At 41.9% G+C, this 18,050-nt stretch overlaps 1 protein-coding gene across 5 annotated transcripts in view; it reads left to right on the top strand.

Moving 5' to 3' along the window:
- Nrx-1 (neurexin 1) overlaps positions 1 to 18,050 on the top strand; it is a 479,861-nt gene that overhangs the window by 397,734 nt on the left and 64,077 nt on the right. For all 5 annotated transcript variants that reach the window (XM_076789038.1, XM_076789039.1, XM_076789037.1 and 2 more), the window contains 2 exons: positions 9,408 to 9,730; positions 11,831 to 12,122. In XM_076789038.1, the coding sequence (XP_076645153.1) occupies positions 9,408 to 9,730; positions 11,831 to 12,122 (615 nt within the window). The remainder of the gene's footprint in view (positions 1 to 9,407; positions 9,731 to 11,830; positions 12,123 to 18,050) is intronic.

Genomic DNA, 18,050 nt, shown 5'->3' with positions numbered 1-18,050 from the left:
AACATTGTTTCACGAAGGTTCGAGAAGATCTAATGAAAACGAAAAAGTTGCAGGTGCACTTTTTAATACATTTATGGAAAATGTATTATCGGTATTGAGTTTTCTTGATCTCTCCGTATAAATTCAATTTTCTCATTTTCGTAAGGTAGCACACACTTTTGGTATTAAACACAAGATCGGGCATCCTGTATACAAGCACAGCTCTCGAGATAAAAACAGTAGAGTAGAAACATAATCACGAATAAACCTGATTGGACAGTAAAGAAGAATTGAAGTGTCACCGTGACAGTTTCCCCAAAAGTCCCCCGAAAACGTTCTCAGAAAATTAATCCTATACCAGCGATGTCTCTGACCTTTATACAGCATCTCTTAACTTAAACCAGCTAAGCTTGTTAGCCTAAATCCCCAACCGGGAAAACTGAAGCATAAACTACCGGCATAGATGATCTCGCAAGAAAAATGGCACCATCTTCCTTTAATCAGTACATTCTACTAACAGCGAGGCTTCCCTCGGCTCAAACGGGTTAGAAAGCGCCATGGAATTTTTCTCTGACCATGTCCGAGACAACAGCTTATGAGAACCCATCAGCCAAGCCCCATGTCCTCGTTCAACAGTGGCATTTCGGGTCGCGCTTCGGGTGGTCCCGAACTTTAAGCTGATAGTGTCCGAAACTCCGAGATTACGTTGTTCCTCCGCCATATTTCTCGCTCGGAGCGTTGTGCATCACGGTGCAACAAACGCTTCGCTGCAAACTGCACGAAAGATGCGGAAAGTGCTGTTTTACGGAGAACTTCCGCGCCGCAATCCGCCATTTTCTCTCGACCGGTTTCAATTTCAATGATGGCTGTTATTGTTCAATTCCGTTTGTAACTCTGCCACTTTTCATTAAATGGTCTATACTGGGGTCATTCTTGAAACCAAACACACGAAGTTCGTTTTAGATAAAGAACATAGTATGTATATACTGTAAAGACATACTATAAAGAATATAGTAAGATTGGAAGCGTTTAATATTTTTTAATGGTATGATTATCGCGCACGAAAAATAGGCGACCACCGGAAGCGATCACTTTCAAACTCGAAATCTCACCGACACGTCGTATTTAACGCGAAATGTCGGACTCCACTACAATTTCGGCTCATCCGCTATCATTCTAATTTCACTGAACAACCAAACAGGAAATAACCGAACAGGAAAGCTGCGCGCCAGAGCCTTTCGCTTTAACGCGGCGGGTAATAATAATAATTCTCGCTTGAAATTCCCGGAGGGATGTTTTAGTTTAATTCAATGCGCGGACCATCATCGATGGAATTCCTGAAAATTTTCATGCGATTTCCTCGTCTGCAGCAAAAACTTGATCAATGTGTTCGATCGTACGCACAATTTCTGGTGCAAAATCGCTTCGGCATAATGCCACACTGTCACCGGCAAAGGAAGTAACAAAAAAGTACTTTGATATATCACCAGCTAAACTGCGGATTTTATGGCGAAAATGGTTGGGTGCAATTTCGAACAATGAAAAAATTGCAAGAATTTAAAGAGCATCGATACACTTCTTACAGCTTGAATTGAACTCGTTTCCCGTGTCTTGCGATTAACGCATGCGATCTTTATTTTGCATAAAGGTCCGCAGTGCACGAGCATCTCCACAAACATTTACAGCAATCCTCACCACTATCGCACAAACCAATAAAAAACCGACGACTCGCCGCAAAAGAAGAGCAACCATAACGCGCGCGTGCTGGATCGGGCATTGGAAAGTCAACAGAGGGCCCGGAAAGAAATTTTCCGAGGAAAAGAAGAGAACGTTGTTCTCTATTTAATCCTCCCCGGTTGAAACCGGCCGAAAGCGGTGAAAGAAGGTCCCTGAGTCGAATCTGAATAATTCCGGGAGCGTTCCCCGCGAACGGCCGTATCGAGGAGATGTCAAATTCCGTCGGAAAAACGGCGCCGAGCTTCCTGTCGCGCCGCTTCCGGGCCCGATTATTTATGAAAAAGGACACGGGCGCGCACTTCGCCGTTGCCCGGGGGTTGCGCGTTTTCGCAACCCCAGGGACGCGGGGTTTGGGGCGGAGGGGGGGACAACCGTCGCGTCGTCGCGAGCGAAATAAAAATGGCAGGGAAGTTTCGACAACGTCAGGAATTCTCGGGAAACTGCGCCGAGTCGCCCCTTCTTCCGGCGATCGATCCTGCAGCGTCTCGGAATGCACATTCTCGCGGGAGTACTCGCTGCACTCGATGTCAGGGTGCATTCCTGGGGACCCGCCACCGATAAACGCCGCGTTTTCCACCTGGAGATCGATAATTCGGCTGCAATTTGGGGCCGACAGTCGATTTCGTAGTCGACAGTGGATTCCCAAAATTTTTCGTTCGCAGCTTGTTGATTTGGTGTCTCCATGTTCACCTTTAAACGCTAAATTCCCAAAACCATTTTTCCACGACTAAAATATTCATGAACTTTGCCGAATATTTTGTGTACCCAATGAACGAACGTAATTCGTATTAAACGAGAAAAATAACGTTCACGATGCACGACAAGTGATCGAGTGTATACTGCGATAAAAATCGTTTGTACGATACAACACATTCCAATCAACTGCTCGATAGGTTTAGCGTCAAAATTTTACTTTTTCACTTGACCTTCTCCTTTATTTCGCAAATCAGAAAAGATTTCATCCAGCACTGTAACTAGCTATTATAACTGTGCCATTATCTGAATATTCCTGCCAATGTTGAGTGATCAATTTCTATTTAGATCGCATCGCTTCCGCTCCGTTTCCATTGTTTCCACTCATTTTCCTCTCTGTCTCTCTTTACCCCTTCGTTTTTAATGGTTTTTCGAAGCTTGACATATTCGTGAGACTTTCCTGATTGAAATGAGTCCCCACACGATACAGTTAGGATCACGCTTGTTCGTTTAATCCACAGTTTAGTAGAACCTCGATTATCCGAACTGGTCAGTGGAACATTCGATTAATAGAACTCGTGCTAGATTATATCTACAATGAATCACGGTTGCATATGGATCGCTTCAGATTGAGCTTTTTGCCTGTGAAACACGTTTTCGGACATCGGTTCGGATAAGAGAGGTTCTAGTAAACACAATCCGAATTATATCGTGTTTGGACTCGTTTTAATCAGAAAAACGTCACGAGTGTGCCGGTAAAAGTTTCATTTGCTTAAACGTTCATTCGCTGGACATAAATGAGCAGGAGGCTTATAAACGGGGATACTGTTCAAAAACGAATGTTGCACCGGCAAAATCGGTGCGAGAGGGGTTCAGGCAGACCTGTAAATATTCCGCAGGTGAATAATTGTTAGAATGGCCGGCCGATCGGATACTTTTAGGCCATTAAAACCGATTCAAAACCGTTCGCCGCGATCTCGGTCTATTGCCGCTTATCGGGCATGGTCTGCCAGCTCGGAAAATCCAATCGGCCCGTACAGAGTGAGCATAAAGTTTCAATGCGCCGCGTCCAATCTCTTGTAAACCCGGCCGTAATGCATTGAAGTGTATCTGGGACGCCTGTGTATCGCTGCCTATAACCGATAACCGACGCCGTGCGTCCCTGCCACGCTACGCCCATGCGTAATTGCATTTCACGTGCAAACCCCCTGCACAACCCCGCAAACACCCCCGAGATGTAACGCCGACGCGTATATTCGCAAGTGCACCTACTTGACCGCCAAACGCAGTTACACCGTTGCCATCCCGCATGTTATGCGATTTTTTATAGACGCTTTCCCTCGGCCAATACGAGAGAAGTTTTTCACGGTGATCGCGCGGATGGTTCTCCCGATTTTACCATTTTTCTCGATCCTCCGGAAACGAGCAATTTCGGGAAATGTTGCACAATTTGTGGTTTTCAAGTTGTTCGAACCACTCGATCGACGATTTTATATTGAGGCAGTCAATTTTTGAATGAAAACCTTGCAAAAGAATTCTCAATTAATTCGACTGTTCGTCAGTAACTTGATCACATGCTGTTAGGCTATTACATGCGAAGTGTTTTCAGCAGTAACAAACACAACTTCTTTCCAAATAAATTTCCCATTGCAATCAAGATAATAGTTTATCTATAAATAATCAATCATAAAAATTCGGGAGAAGGAGCACTAATTGACGGTGGATTTCCGGGGTTGGTTTAGGGGGTGTGTTTGGATGGGTCGGCTTGAGGGTGAGCTTTTGAACCGTGTGATTTACGGCGGCCGCGATGAACTTCGCAGAACGAATTCGGTAAAATTTAAATAGCCGAAATTCGGTCGAAGACCGGCGGAACGATTATTTTTGGAAAATTAGTTTCGCACGGGGCCGCGCAAGTGAATTGCGCGCAAGTTGCGAAGAGTTCGAGCGTGGATTGTTGAAAACCAGGGGAAACGGGAATGTTGAGGAATTACCGGGGCCTGGGAGTAATGGGTCGTGAAATATTGATCTGAATTCGTCGGTTGTAAATAGTTCCGAGCGGACGGTAAAGGAAAAGTCGTTTTCGAAAGTACAAAGACCGCTCGGAGTTACTCGGACGACGTGGTTAATTGATTCCCTGGTTCAGAGTTCAATTGTTCGGGACCTGAGGGACCGGTATCGTTCGTGTCATCTGAAAATCTTCGAGATGAAGAAACATCTAAAGTTGTATGATCAAGTTGAATGCAATTTTATTTTCTTAATCTGTGTGAATAATGAAGTTGTCGATCGAGAAAATGACATTCTGACTCTTGTTCTTCTCAATTTGCTTCTAATCACACAAACTGATATAAACATTTGTTGATGAAAATTCGTCGACTAGTTAAAATAAATTTATATGCTCCGTTTAATGTCGTCGATGGATGGACATTAAAAATAAAATTAATTTCATCTTTCTGCTGTTCAATCCCCTTAAGTTTCCCTGTGCGAAAATCATTTGACTTCTTTATGCATTTCTCGAAAATGTGACATTTTAAATTCGAGCCTAATTTGTTAATTTAAAGCGTAAAGCAGGAACGAATAAAATGTCGTCTTTCATATCTATGAAAATTAAAGTTACTCTAAGGGTGGTTTACGCAGACAGGCATAGTTTCTTTACTTCCCAAGTGCGTCGTGAGTGGCATTATTAATTTACACGATGGTACACTTATTTCGCAAGTGTGCTTAATCAAATTTCCAAAGAAATTCCTACTTTGCGAATTTCTCTGGTTGCACCGCTAAAGGAATTTCAATTTGCCGGGCGTCGGACGCATTGCCATTCACGCGGCAGTGGCGAAGACAATGAAATAATGGGAATACGTTGGGAGTATCGAAGTGTTATAAACTATCGGGGAAGCTGATCACGATAAAATTCGAGGCAGTAACACACGGTGGGCGGCGGGTACGAGCTCGGTTTGGAAAATATTGTCCGAAACGACGAGCACGGCCATTGTCAAGTAGGAGCACGTCCGCTGGCAAAGCGTCCGCTGCCTTCTCAATAAAGTGAGACACCCAAACCTGCCGGCCCACTCTCCAGATCAGCCTATTAAATGGATGGCGAGTGCCGGCAATATTGAGTTACGTGGCAATACCCTAAATTGCTTGACCGCCCTAGTATAGCCACAAGCTCCGCGCGGTCCTCACTTCAATGCTCGTCGGCGGCATCGATCGCACGATAATTACTGCCCGGTTGAGTGCATGACGTCCTTCTGTTCTTATTGCAAGAAGCACCGTCTCGCAAAGATATTTCCGAAGGTGCTGGTCTGCCTCCGCGCGCCTAACCTTCATACTGTCTGCAAATAACCAAACACCGGATGAAATTCTCCCTGACGAATTCTCCTTCTTGACTCGTCCAACAGCTCACGAAATTTCTGATCTTTATCTTCACTGTATTGATACAACTCATTAGACACTGTTCGTTTAACAAAATTTCCTGACTTCGCTTGGCTCGAAGTGGAAGGTACAAAGATTTTTATAAAAGTGCTTCACTGTGCTGGAACTCGTCGACCATTTTTGAAAATCCTTAATTATATTTTTTCTCATTCATTCCATAAAATTCTGACTTATCCAGAATTTATTATTTAATCCAGCATTGAATGAAAAGGGTGAGGAGAAGAAGAAGAAGAAACCGATTATTAAAAACAATTTGAACCGTTCCGAAAATTGTTTAAAAAATGCCGCGATCCTTATCCTCGTATAACCCGCCGATAACAATACTATTTAATCCAGTATTGCGTGAAAGCGTGAAAACTGTTTGAGTCGTGTTCGAAAAGAGGGGAGCATAACCAGTAGGTCATTGCGAGCGAAGTGTGTTGACAAGTGGCAAACAGGGCATAGCTCATGTTCGAAATTACAATGCCAGGCAGCTGGTAGTGATCTGTTAAGGGCCGTCTTGACTAACGACCGATAGAGCCGATCGTGAGCCAATCAAACGGCGTTTAATTGAATCGTAAATTGACATCAAACAACGATCCGGTTGGTATTCGTTGGACCGCAGATGCTGATCAAATCGGGGGGAAGAGTGCCACCGAGACTGATCCCTCCGTGAAGACACGTTCTCGCTCTCGTGTGCCCGTACACACGAGGCCTTTAATCACGATCAGCCAGCAATTTTGTCGAACCGTTACGCGAAGTTTCCCGGGGTGCGCAGCCCCGAAGTTACATGCACCGCTGGCGAATTCGGCTTACCTACCCCGTCCGCTTCCCGATCGCATCGGTCCCGTTACATCCGTAACGCCGCGGTGAGAATTTGATTATAACTTCGCGAATGCTTATCGTTTGATCGAATTGAAACTGGAGCAACTCGCGAAATTGCTCGAGAATCGAATTGATTTCCTGCCGGACATTCGAAACTTCCGAGCGAAGAAACCTCCATGCGCCGGAAACTACAGGCGAACATTAATACCAGACAAATTTCAATAATTCCAGATTCTCCTTTACGAGGAACTTAGGTCAGAACAATAGCCGAATTTCAGCATTTCTCAGAATTTTGTCCACTTTACATCGTACACTGACTCCCACCAATATTCGTACGCTCGTTAAAATCGCATAACTTTGTCGATATTGGAATATACTATTTTTACAAAAATTGCAATTGGTCGAAAGTGCAAAGGAAATACTAAAAGTTGTGTTTTGCAACTTTTTTTATGTGGCCTTACATTGAAAATTTATAAAGTACCATTTGTAGATCTGTACGAATTATACATATTCTGAGAAGTTCATCAAAATCGATCAACGTTGCAATGAGCTGCAGATGTTCCAAAATGATCACGTAAGGGCGAAATTCCCTGAGGAGGCCAAAATTCTGCGACTTTCGCCCTTAAGTTTTCATCGTTAAACGTTTGCATCTCAGTGTAATGTTGACCGATTTAGATGAAATATTCAGAATATGTACTATTGATACAGATGTACAAAACGTACTTTTTACATTTTTAATATAAGCCCGCACAAAAAAGTTGCAAAATACAACTTTCAGTACTTCCTCTGTAATTTCGACCAATTGCAATTTTAATCAAACATTTTTCTCGCGTTATGTAGTGAATATTGACAAAGTTATACGATTAAGAGCGTACGAATATTAGTGGGAGTCACTGTATGTGCTGTACGATGGATAATGCTCGAGCAATGTCTCGATATATGAATGTGACATCATTTTTTTATTTTTAATTATTCTTCTTCGACGCATTTACCAGAATATTCCCGCCATTTTTCCGGTGAAAACGAGACCAAACACGACATAATTTGTATTTACTTGTGCAATCCAGGATTTAGTAGAGCCACTATTCGAAATTATTCTAATACTCGAATGTTCCGCTGTTCCGCTGATTAGTTCGGATAATCGAGGTTCCACTAAATCGCGGATTAAACGAGCAAGCATGATCCAAAATGTATCGTGTTTGGACTCATTTCAATCGGGAAAGGGTCACGAACATGTCAAATGTTAACACATCATTGAAAATGAAACGATAAAGGGAGGCAAACAGGAAAATGAGTGGAAACAACGTAGACGGAGTGGAAGCGATGCAAGGTGGATAGAAATAGAGCGTTCAACGGTGAACGGTGGAACTGTCGCAGGGAAAACGATAAACCAGAGCTACAAATTACAAAAACAGTCTCGGAAACCAATCGCACCGTCGCACGTATTAAAACTTTCCGGTGTTAACGGGAAGCCGGAGAAACGTCGCGGGCGTCTTTCAGGTTGCGTGTACAACAACCTATGGAAACTGTTTTTAATGGCTCGTAAATCGAGCGTGTCGTAAAATTTCGAGGCGAACCGTGGACAGAAGACCGGGCCAGCAGCGTCCCCCCGTTGTTTTAACTGTAACTTTAAAAGAGAAGTTGGTACATTTATTAGCGACACCTGTCGATAGTTGCCGCCGTGGGGCGTTACTTATTTTCAAAGTTTATTACATTGTGCTTGGAGGACAATTAAGCTTAATAGCGCCGGTCCGGTGTAAGATTCTCGCGCGGGGAACAATGCGCCGATATCGAGTCTCCATTGTCCGCGGGCTTTGGATAAGGGACAATCTCGGACCGACTAATAATTAAAATAGTTTCCCTGTAACTTCCGCGCGAGGGGCCACGGTCGAGTTTCCCAAGTACAGTGGTATTCGCTGCGGGACAATTCTTATTAACGACGCCCCACGTCTTAATCGCATTTTATTCTTATTTGGGGGCCCCTGCAACATCCCCCGTTTACGGATCCCTAGGGAGAGCATGTGGATATCGTAAATTGAAAAGCGAACTGGGAAGTTTTGCTTGGACCGCGTCTTACGAGCGAAACTAACGCGAGGACGCTGTTGGAGACGCTACGGCACCACGTGAATATTTTAGGGGTTTTGTGAAATGTGGTATGAGTGTTACGTGTTTATCAGAAAAATCAGTAACGGAATTATTCGCAAACAGATTTACAAATGAATTGTTACGCTAATATATTCATTCGATGCAATTTGGTTGAGGTCTAGAGAATGAAAAAGATTGAAGCATTAACTGTTCAATTTTTATTTCATAATTACTTTGATTTTATTGAATTTTATTGCGTTGTACAATTCATACAGGCAATTTTTATTTTGCGTTGATAGCAAATGCTTTGAATATTCTGTGACGGTTGATTAATTTGGTAGGTAATATTGAACGGATTTTGGGGGAAATCTAAAAATCTATTCAGGGAAAGTATACATTCTTTGGACATTTTGTGGACAAAATCGATGAGGAGCAACTCGTATATAATTACCAAAAATTCTTAGTCAACATTCATTCGTTATTCCCGGAAGGAAATTTTACTGTATGAAATTTTAACTTATACTCTAAAGAATACCATCAAAAATAAATAATGATTGTAGGACTGCGCAAAGTGAGTTGGTCCTTTTTATGCAAGCGTCGACCGTCGCGTTTCAAATTGAAATATTTGTACTGTACCGAATGAAATCGACAATTGGAATAAATTGTGGTGTTTTGTCGAACAGCTGAGACCCAGCTTGGCAAACAAGGGATCCTGGAGTTTCGCACTCTCCATGTGGGCGGTTACCTGCACGCCGGAGAGGAGATTCCTCACTTCGTTGGCCAACTGCAGCAGATCTGGTTCAACGGTTATCCTTATCTCGAGATAGCGAGGAGCTCCGGAAATCATCAAGCTCTCCATCAAGGCGTCACGCCGATCATCAGGGTCACCGGGAAATTCGGCAAGCGGAACCATCCGGTTCACTATCCGGTGACCTTCAAGTCGAAGCACACGTTCGTCGGATTACCTGTGCTGAAAGCGTACGTCGAAACGAACATCTATTTCCAGGTAAGTACTCTCTTCGAATCATCCTCTGCTCCCTCCTAAAATCTATTAACCCTATTTTAATTGACTTTGGTTCATTCTCAAGTTAATGTTAACGAAAGTGTTCCCCGATTTGTAACATCAATGAAAGAATAAATTCTGGGCGAAGCTGCCAGTTGAAAGCCGACGTTCTATTTTTATTCATAACTTCATTGTTAACTCTTGTATTTCTTTTTTAATTCGTGTCTCACTTGTACTCTCGATTTCTGAAAAGTTTGTTCTTTCCTCTTCTCTGTAGCATTGTAACTCCGTAATTGTAAAGCAAAATGGACCCAGAGCTTAAATAAAAAAAAAGCTTCCATATTTTAAATTGCGAAACCACAATTTAAAACGACGAGCGCGTAAGACAATGTAAAATTACATGTGTACAAAATTCCCAACTGCAACGTAGATTGTTTCCATTAACATTGATTATGTGTACATTAGGTATTTTCACCAACATTTTTAGAATGTTTCAAACAGAACGTAAATTTCAGTAAACCCTTCAAGACATTGTACTGGAACGAATTTCAAAAAATCAATGGATGCACAAAATTCATAATTAGGTGTATTATATATTTCCACGAAGTCTCGCGTACATTTCACCAAAACTTTCCTAATGCATCGGGAGGACAAAATTGTTATTAAACATTCCAAGAAATGTTCTCTTTCCGAAACATCAAAAGATCGGAAATAAGTGCACAGAATTCCCAACAGCGTCATATATTTCCACGAAGCCACAGAAAATTTGAACCAGAACTTCCATAATGTATCAAAGGAGACAAAAATCCCATTAAACTTAGACACGTAGCTCGGCGACGTCCAGAAGCTTGGAAATGCAATAAATGCACAAAATTCATAATTGTACAGTAGATTTTCCTGGAGACACAATCAAATCCAACCAGAACTGCTCGAATATTTCAAAGGGGACAAAAATCCCATTAAACCTTGCGAGAAAAGAAGGTGAAAAACGAAATAAAATTGCAAGCGGCTAGAGGGTGTTGGTTAGTAGTTCGTTTGCATCGGGACCGACTGTCCGCGATCAAATATATCATTGTGACGGCCCAGATTTCCGGTGTCCGCGTGCAGGCCGCAAAAGAAATGGAATGTCAACGGTGACGGGTTCCCCGCAAAAGGTTACCCCAATTAAACCCTATCCGACACACGCACGCACACAAACACGGAGACACATGTACGGTCGCAGAGAGTGCAAACGCGCAAACTCTCGATTAATCGTAGCACTTGTCACGGGTGTTCCACGGGAAAACCCAATCGTTCCTCGTTCTTCCGCACCACGTGGCGGACTAGCTTCTCCCGGTCATCACCTTCGTAATTACGCGGGCCCCGTAATTGACGGGTTCCTCCATTTGGCCCGGTGTCTTTCATCGGGCCGGCCGCGCTTCCATACACTGTAAAAACACGATCCGCTTTTGCAATCAAACGCGACCCTACCATACCACGTACACCAGTGCTTGGAAACTGTTGTAATATCGATTTTGGCCGCCGAGAACCTCCATTCTGGTCTTTGTCGAGCGACAGTTACACAGCATGACGGATAATCAAACGGGTTTTCCTTTGATCCGTGAGTCACGTTAACGCATTATCTACCGACGATTGTTTCATAATTTTTGGGACCATGGCCTCCGACCAGACTGTGGATTTTTATGCAAAATAAAAATTGTCTGCATCCGTCGAAAGACATAGAAGTCACTCGGGAATTTTTCTGTTGCTTTAATCAGTTTAATTGGTTGAAAGAAACATTTTTACCGTAAACGCGTAAAATCTGTATGATTTTTTAATCGATCTTTCGACGACAATGGAAACTTCAGTCAGTATAATAATTATCGTGGTTATTTGAAATATATTGATATTGATTGTTAAATACAATTAGAATGTGTTAAAAACAGCCTGGCACGAAACACGAAAATGGATGATCTTTGGGAATTTATTGCGAGAAAAGTAAACGAGATAGCGCTAGAAATGTTTTCGCTATGTATTCAGGGATGATTCGGTGTTATAGACGATTTTTGGTTGCGCTTTACGGTGATCGGTGTTTATTGTATTCATTCGATTGTTGTCTTTCAGTTCAAGACGAGGGAATCGAACGGTCTGATCCTGTACAACTCCGGACGTGAACGAGACTTCATCGCCGTGGAGTTGGTGAACGGACACATTCAGTATGTGTTCGACTTAGGCGACGGACCTGTCAGGTTCAGGGATAACTCAAGGTCGCGGTTGAACGATGGCAAGTGGCACGCTGTCAGCATCGGCAGGCCAGCCCCTAAGAAGCATACGCTGGCTGTCGATGATTATGTCACTGTTTTCATCAGCCAGGGTAGCAACGAGAACCTCGATCTCGATGGGATATTGTATATCGGTGAGTACTTCGTCTTCAAATTATTCATCGCAATAAATTAACCCCTTGTCATACCCTTCGTTGTCTCCGATAATTTCTTAGAAAAGAAAGAAAAGTTTAATTCACACTTAAAGGAAAGAAATACCATTTGCACGTAACAGAATTAATTGTTTGAACGATTTAACACAAGTCTGAAGAATCACATTCAAAATCAGAAATTGTGTCAATTACTAACGATTTTATCAGTAGTTTTGTAACTTAATTGAAGATCGTTGCGTGAATATAAACGTGACAATTGATTAATTGAAAACTGCAACCGAGGATAGAAAATCGTAAGAGATCGAAGAAGGATCGTAAAGATTTCTTTCCGTGTTCTGTTATTTTCGCGAGAGATCATCTCTCGGTCGAAGCACGCCTATCGCCCCGCCCAATAATTGTTTTCGGTAAATATATCGCGCCCTCCGGAATATTATCGATTGGCCAGGTAACAGAAAAAGTATCAATACCCCCGAAAAGGTGAAATATTGCTTCGTGAATGACGAGGAATCCCGGGAATCCGGTAATAATAAATCGTTCGGCAGCGGACATCGATTCCGCCGATACATCGGGCGCGGAGATGAAATCGGTAGCTAAGAATCGACGGCCATCACGTAATAACGCAGCAATGAAATCATCGATCAAATACATGGCCGTATAAATTACTCCGATACCTTCGATATTTGCTTCGACGGGACAACGTCGCACGGCGGCCGATTTTTGCTAATACGTGGGACAAAAATCAGTGTGACTTGGAAATTTAATTTATTCGCGAATAACGGATATTGAATACACTTGTTAATCTTCGAAGTTGGATGTATTATTCTTGTCAAGTAATAATTGTTCTGGGCTCTGCAATTGCCGTCTTTTCAATTTTATGACGAAACGTGACAACGTTTCGTGAAATCGCTGACATTGAGCGTGGCGCGTTGATACATTTTATCAGTTTTTTATTATTGCAATTTTTTTGTAAAAAGGTAGAGGAGACCGGGGTCGAAAGTAACAATTCACTTTGGATTACGATTACGCAAAAACTACTACATTGACAAGAAAAATTGTTATGCCAAAATGTTACTTTTAGTTATATGACATTATTCGACCACGGTATTCTCGATTTGCAACAACTAATGTTCGAGTTACTAACAAACAATGGTCAGTTATTCAAACAGGATGGGTTTGATAGAAAAACAATATTTATTTTAAACTGAAGTATTTATTCAGTGGAAATGCTGAAGCCTGTCAAAAATACATCGCCCTTCGAACCAAATACAAATTGGAAGCATGCCTCAAAGGAAACTTCAATAAGGAAAAAATACATAATTTTCTTGGCTTCATCGGAGAAACAAAATTAATGGACAATTAAACATGTTTTCTGCACCGTCCATTCGGGTCTCTGAAATACCCTGGATTGCACGTACGCGGCGGAGACCAGATGATGTATGATACGGCTACCGAGAAGCTGGCGAAGAAGAGGGCCAGCAAAATGGCTGGTCGTGCGAATTTCGTTGAGTTCCACATGTCGATCTGGTCGATTTCGTTGAAAATCGGATATCTCTTATTCTTCGGTACACTGATACAGTGCAAGGTTCCGCACGGTGCGACGTATTATTTCAGTCAAGGGTTGCACAGAGGCCCTCTCAGAGCTGCAGGTATTCACGTTTCGACGTTTGACTAACGTCTAACAGGTGTGGATGGTATTGTTGCCCGATCTATCGGTTTCTTGGATGTCACGCTTCTGACACCGCGTTTATAAAGCAGTTTTCCGTAACCTTGCTACCCCCCACTTTCCCGCGATTCCGAGTTTTTTAATTTTACGATTGAAACGTGACAACGTTTCGTGAAATCGCTGACAATGAATGCCGACAAGAGACAAGGCAGCCCCACAAATTTCATAACAATTTTCGACTTCTAAACCAATTTTTTTATTTTTGTTTCCTTCTATACATAGTTGTCGACCACAGTGCGTTTTTTCCGAACTGATATCTAATCCACGAAGGACAACAAAAATTGTTATGCCAAAATATTACCTAGTTATCTGACATCGTTCGACCACGTTATTTTCGATTTGCAACAAGTAATGGTTGAGTTATTAAGAAAAATGTTTAACTATTTATATGGGATGGGGTTGAAAGTAACGCAATATTTATTTTAAACTGAGGTATTTATTGGGCTGAATTGCTGAAGCCTGTCAAAAATACATCGCCCTTCCAACCAAATACAAATTGGAAGCGTGCCTCAGAGAAAACTTCAATAACGAAAAAATACATAATTTTCATGGCTTCATCGGAGAAACAAGATTGGTAGACTCTCAGTAAGGTGTTCTGCACACTCCAGCGTCGTCTCTGAACTCTCCATCAGGACACGCGCGCGGCGGAGCCCAGATGATGTACGATACGGTTTCTGAGAAGCTGGCGATGAAGAGGGCCAACAAAACGCCTAATCGTGCGAATTTCGTTGAGTTCCTCATGTCGATTTCTTATTCTTCGGTACGCTGGTAAAGGGCGAGCTTCCGCACGGTGTGACGAATTATTTCAAGGGTTGCACACTTTGAGACTCTCTCAGAGCTAGAGATGTTCAAGGCCCGATGTTTGAATAACGTCTAACAGGTGTGGATGGTATTGTTGCCCGATCTATCGGTTTCTTGGATGTCACGCTTCTGACACCGCGTTTATAAAGCAGTTTTCCGTCACCTTGCTACTCCCCACTTCCTCGTAATTCCGTGTTTCCAATTTTATGACGAAACGTGACAACGTTTCGTGAAATCGCTGACAACGAATGCCGACAAGAGATAAGGCACCCTCACAAATTTTATAACAATTTTCGACGTCTGAACCATTTTTTTTTTTAATTTTTCTTTCCTTCTTTACATAGTTGTCGACCACAGTGCGTTTTTCCCGAACTGATATCTGATCCACGAAGGACAACGGAAATTGTTACGCCAAAATGTTACCTAGTTATCTGACACTATTCGACCACGATTTGCAACAACTAATGTTTCAGTTACTAACAAACAATGGTTAGTTATTCAAACAGGATGGGTTTGATAGAAAAACAATATATATTTTAAACTGAAGTATTTATTAAGCTGAATTGCTGAAGCCTGTCAGAAATACATCGCCCTTCAAATACAAATTGGAAACGTGCCTCAGAGAAAACTTCAATAACGAAAAAATACATAATTTTCTTGGCTTCATCGCAGAAACAAAATTAGTGGACAATTAAAAAATTACTCTGCACCGGCCATTCAGATCTCTCCTCTGCCCTGCAGGGCACGGGAGCGGCGGAGCCCAGATGATGTATGATACAGATACCGAGAAGCTGGCGATGAAGAGGGCCAGCAAAACGCCTAATCGTGCGAATTTCGTTGAGTTCCACATGTCGATTTTGTCGATTTCGTTGAAAATCGGATTGCTTCCGCGGATATCTCTTTTTCTTCGGTACACTGATAAAGTGCAAGGTTCCGCACGGTGCGACGAATTATTTCGGTCAAGGGTTGCACACTTCGAGACCCTCCCACAGCTTGAGGTATTCAAGTTTCGATGTTTGACTAATGTTTAACAGGCGTGGATGTTATTGTTGCTCGATATACCAGTATCTTGATGTCACGCTTCTGGCATCGCGTTTATAAAGCAGTTGTCACACTTCCTCGTGATTCCGAGTTTCTAATTTTACGATTGAAACGTGACGACGCTTCGATGAATCGCTGACAATAAATGCCGGTGAAAGATAAACCACCTCCTCACAGAGGGGTAATTCCCCCGAAAAGCTAGTCATGCCAATATATTCCTAAATTTCCTACACGTGCTCGTGTTATGGGCTGTATTAATAATTGCACCGATTACCTAATAAATGGTTGCTTATTTTACTACTCCAAAGCCACGTTTCCAGTTTTTTAAATAATTCAGTACATATTCACTTCGGTAGAAGGAAAACATCATTATTATTATTTTAATCATTTTCAATTGTTGGGAGTTTGGTAATTATAAATGAGATTAAGCTTACTGTTGTACGTATTCGACATTAATCAATAAAATTGTATAACAATTTCCGACTTTTAAACTTATATTTTTTATTCTTAAAAATCGTAAAATTTTTGTTGACTACAAGGCAAAATATCGAATCTGTTTCTCAGTCCTCGCCTCCCCACCCGCCATTTAAAAAATTGTAGCGTGGTAACACAATTTGTTTGAAGACAAATACAAATGTAAATACCGAATTTTTTCTAGAGCTACTCCTTTTAAAAATTGGATTTTGTGCATTTATAATACAAATGGATTGGTAAAAAAAGAAACTATAAAATCATTAAAAGAATTGAATGTTGGCATGTTGTTTCCCATTTATTAAAATTATTGGACGTGAAAATTCACTTCTATTTGACTTCTGTTTCCTATAATTGACTCGGACAATTTTTATTCTGCATACAGATCCGAAGTCTAGCATTGAGGGTGTAGAATTATGAAATGTATTTTTGATCTGCTGTCATCGCTAGTTGGTACTGCGTTCCAACGAATGATTAATCGCCGAGTGTTGATAAGGGAGAACAATAAAATTTTGTCCTTGTAAGCGGAAATATGGTTAGTTATATCTGAGTCATGCATTAAGTCGTTAACTAAGTTCGTGCTGTAACGGAAGACATAGAAAAGTTTAATCTTGGAGCCATAAACATCGGTTTTTATTGATTCAACATGTTACCTGGAAAGAAGCATATGCGTCATTTTATTTCGGTGTTCTTTGAAGAAACGATCAACGCCCGACGCTACGGTCACCAATTAATGCTTAAAAAAAAAGCTTGAAATTCTTTAAATTCTACGATAAATAAAATATTTCGAACCAATTAAATAACAAAAATAATTTCAAACGCGAGCAAATACGCGTACTGCGGTGTCGGAAAAATGGCAGCTGTGACGCTGCCCGGATTCGAAATTCTGTCATACGAGTTCGCCGATCCGAGACGACCGCACGTTCGACTGATCGCATTGCTTCTCGCTGCCATAAATTCAAACCGCTCCCGGTTCGCCGTTGCAGTTGCTGGCGAAAATGATTTCGAGCCTGCATCCCACGCTGCGTTCCACCGCATGCGCGTGCACGAACTCCGAAAAAACGAATCCCGCTGCGGTTCCGAATCGAGCAATATTTTCCGACGCTGTCATTCAGCCGACCAAGATCCAGTTTCCTTCATTGCCGCGTGGATCCTGCCTCGATCGCGATCTCGATCGATGAATTTTCTCGACCCGCGACAGCATAACTCGAGGCCAGCCGAAATAACAGCGTGCTCATTGTTTCGTTGCTGCGCTCGCCTCCTTTGTTACGCGTTGCGAATTTGCGAAACGCGTCGAGCCGAATTATTAGGCGAACGAAACCGCAGCCTTGATTTATTTTAATCTTCTATTTTTTTTTCTATTTCTTTTCTTTTTGGAATAATCCCAAATCCGGAGATTCAAAAAATTACGAAACTATGTAGGTATGTATTTCGCGATTTTTTTATTTTCCCAAATTCACTTTAAGCGGGTGCAATCGACCCTTGACAATTCGACCGGTTTTCGATATTTTCTAATTATATAAACGATCGATAAATGCTTTACCAGTCCTCGTTAAAAGATGCTTAATTAAGACTTCGACTGCCAAACTGGAAACCTCAAATATTCCATAAGATCAAAGTAAGTTATTTAATGAAATAAAAATTGAAAAGAATGAAATGTATGATATCGAGTAGTCCTCCGACTTTCTTGAATTTAACAGACCCTAATCAAATTAGGCACAACGAATATATTAACGTAAAAATTCATTTGAAAACCTGCACAAATAATTCCGTCACCCACGTATGGGTGACATGGCAGTCAACGTGTTAAGGCACTGAAACAACTTTTCTCTGGAGACCCTTTTCTATAAAAATTTACCTAACGTTGCGTCATT

This window comes from Halictus rubicundus, chromosome 6 (genome assembly GCF_050948215.1).
Source record: "Halictus rubicundus isolate RS-2024b chromosome 6, iyHalRubi1_principal, whole genome shotgun sequence".
NCBI lineage: Eukaryota > Metazoa > Arthropoda > Insecta > Hymenoptera > Halictidae > Halictus > Halictus rubicundus.
Note: the sequence above shows the minus strand (reverse complement) of the source record. Positions and strands in the feature narration are given on the sequence as shown.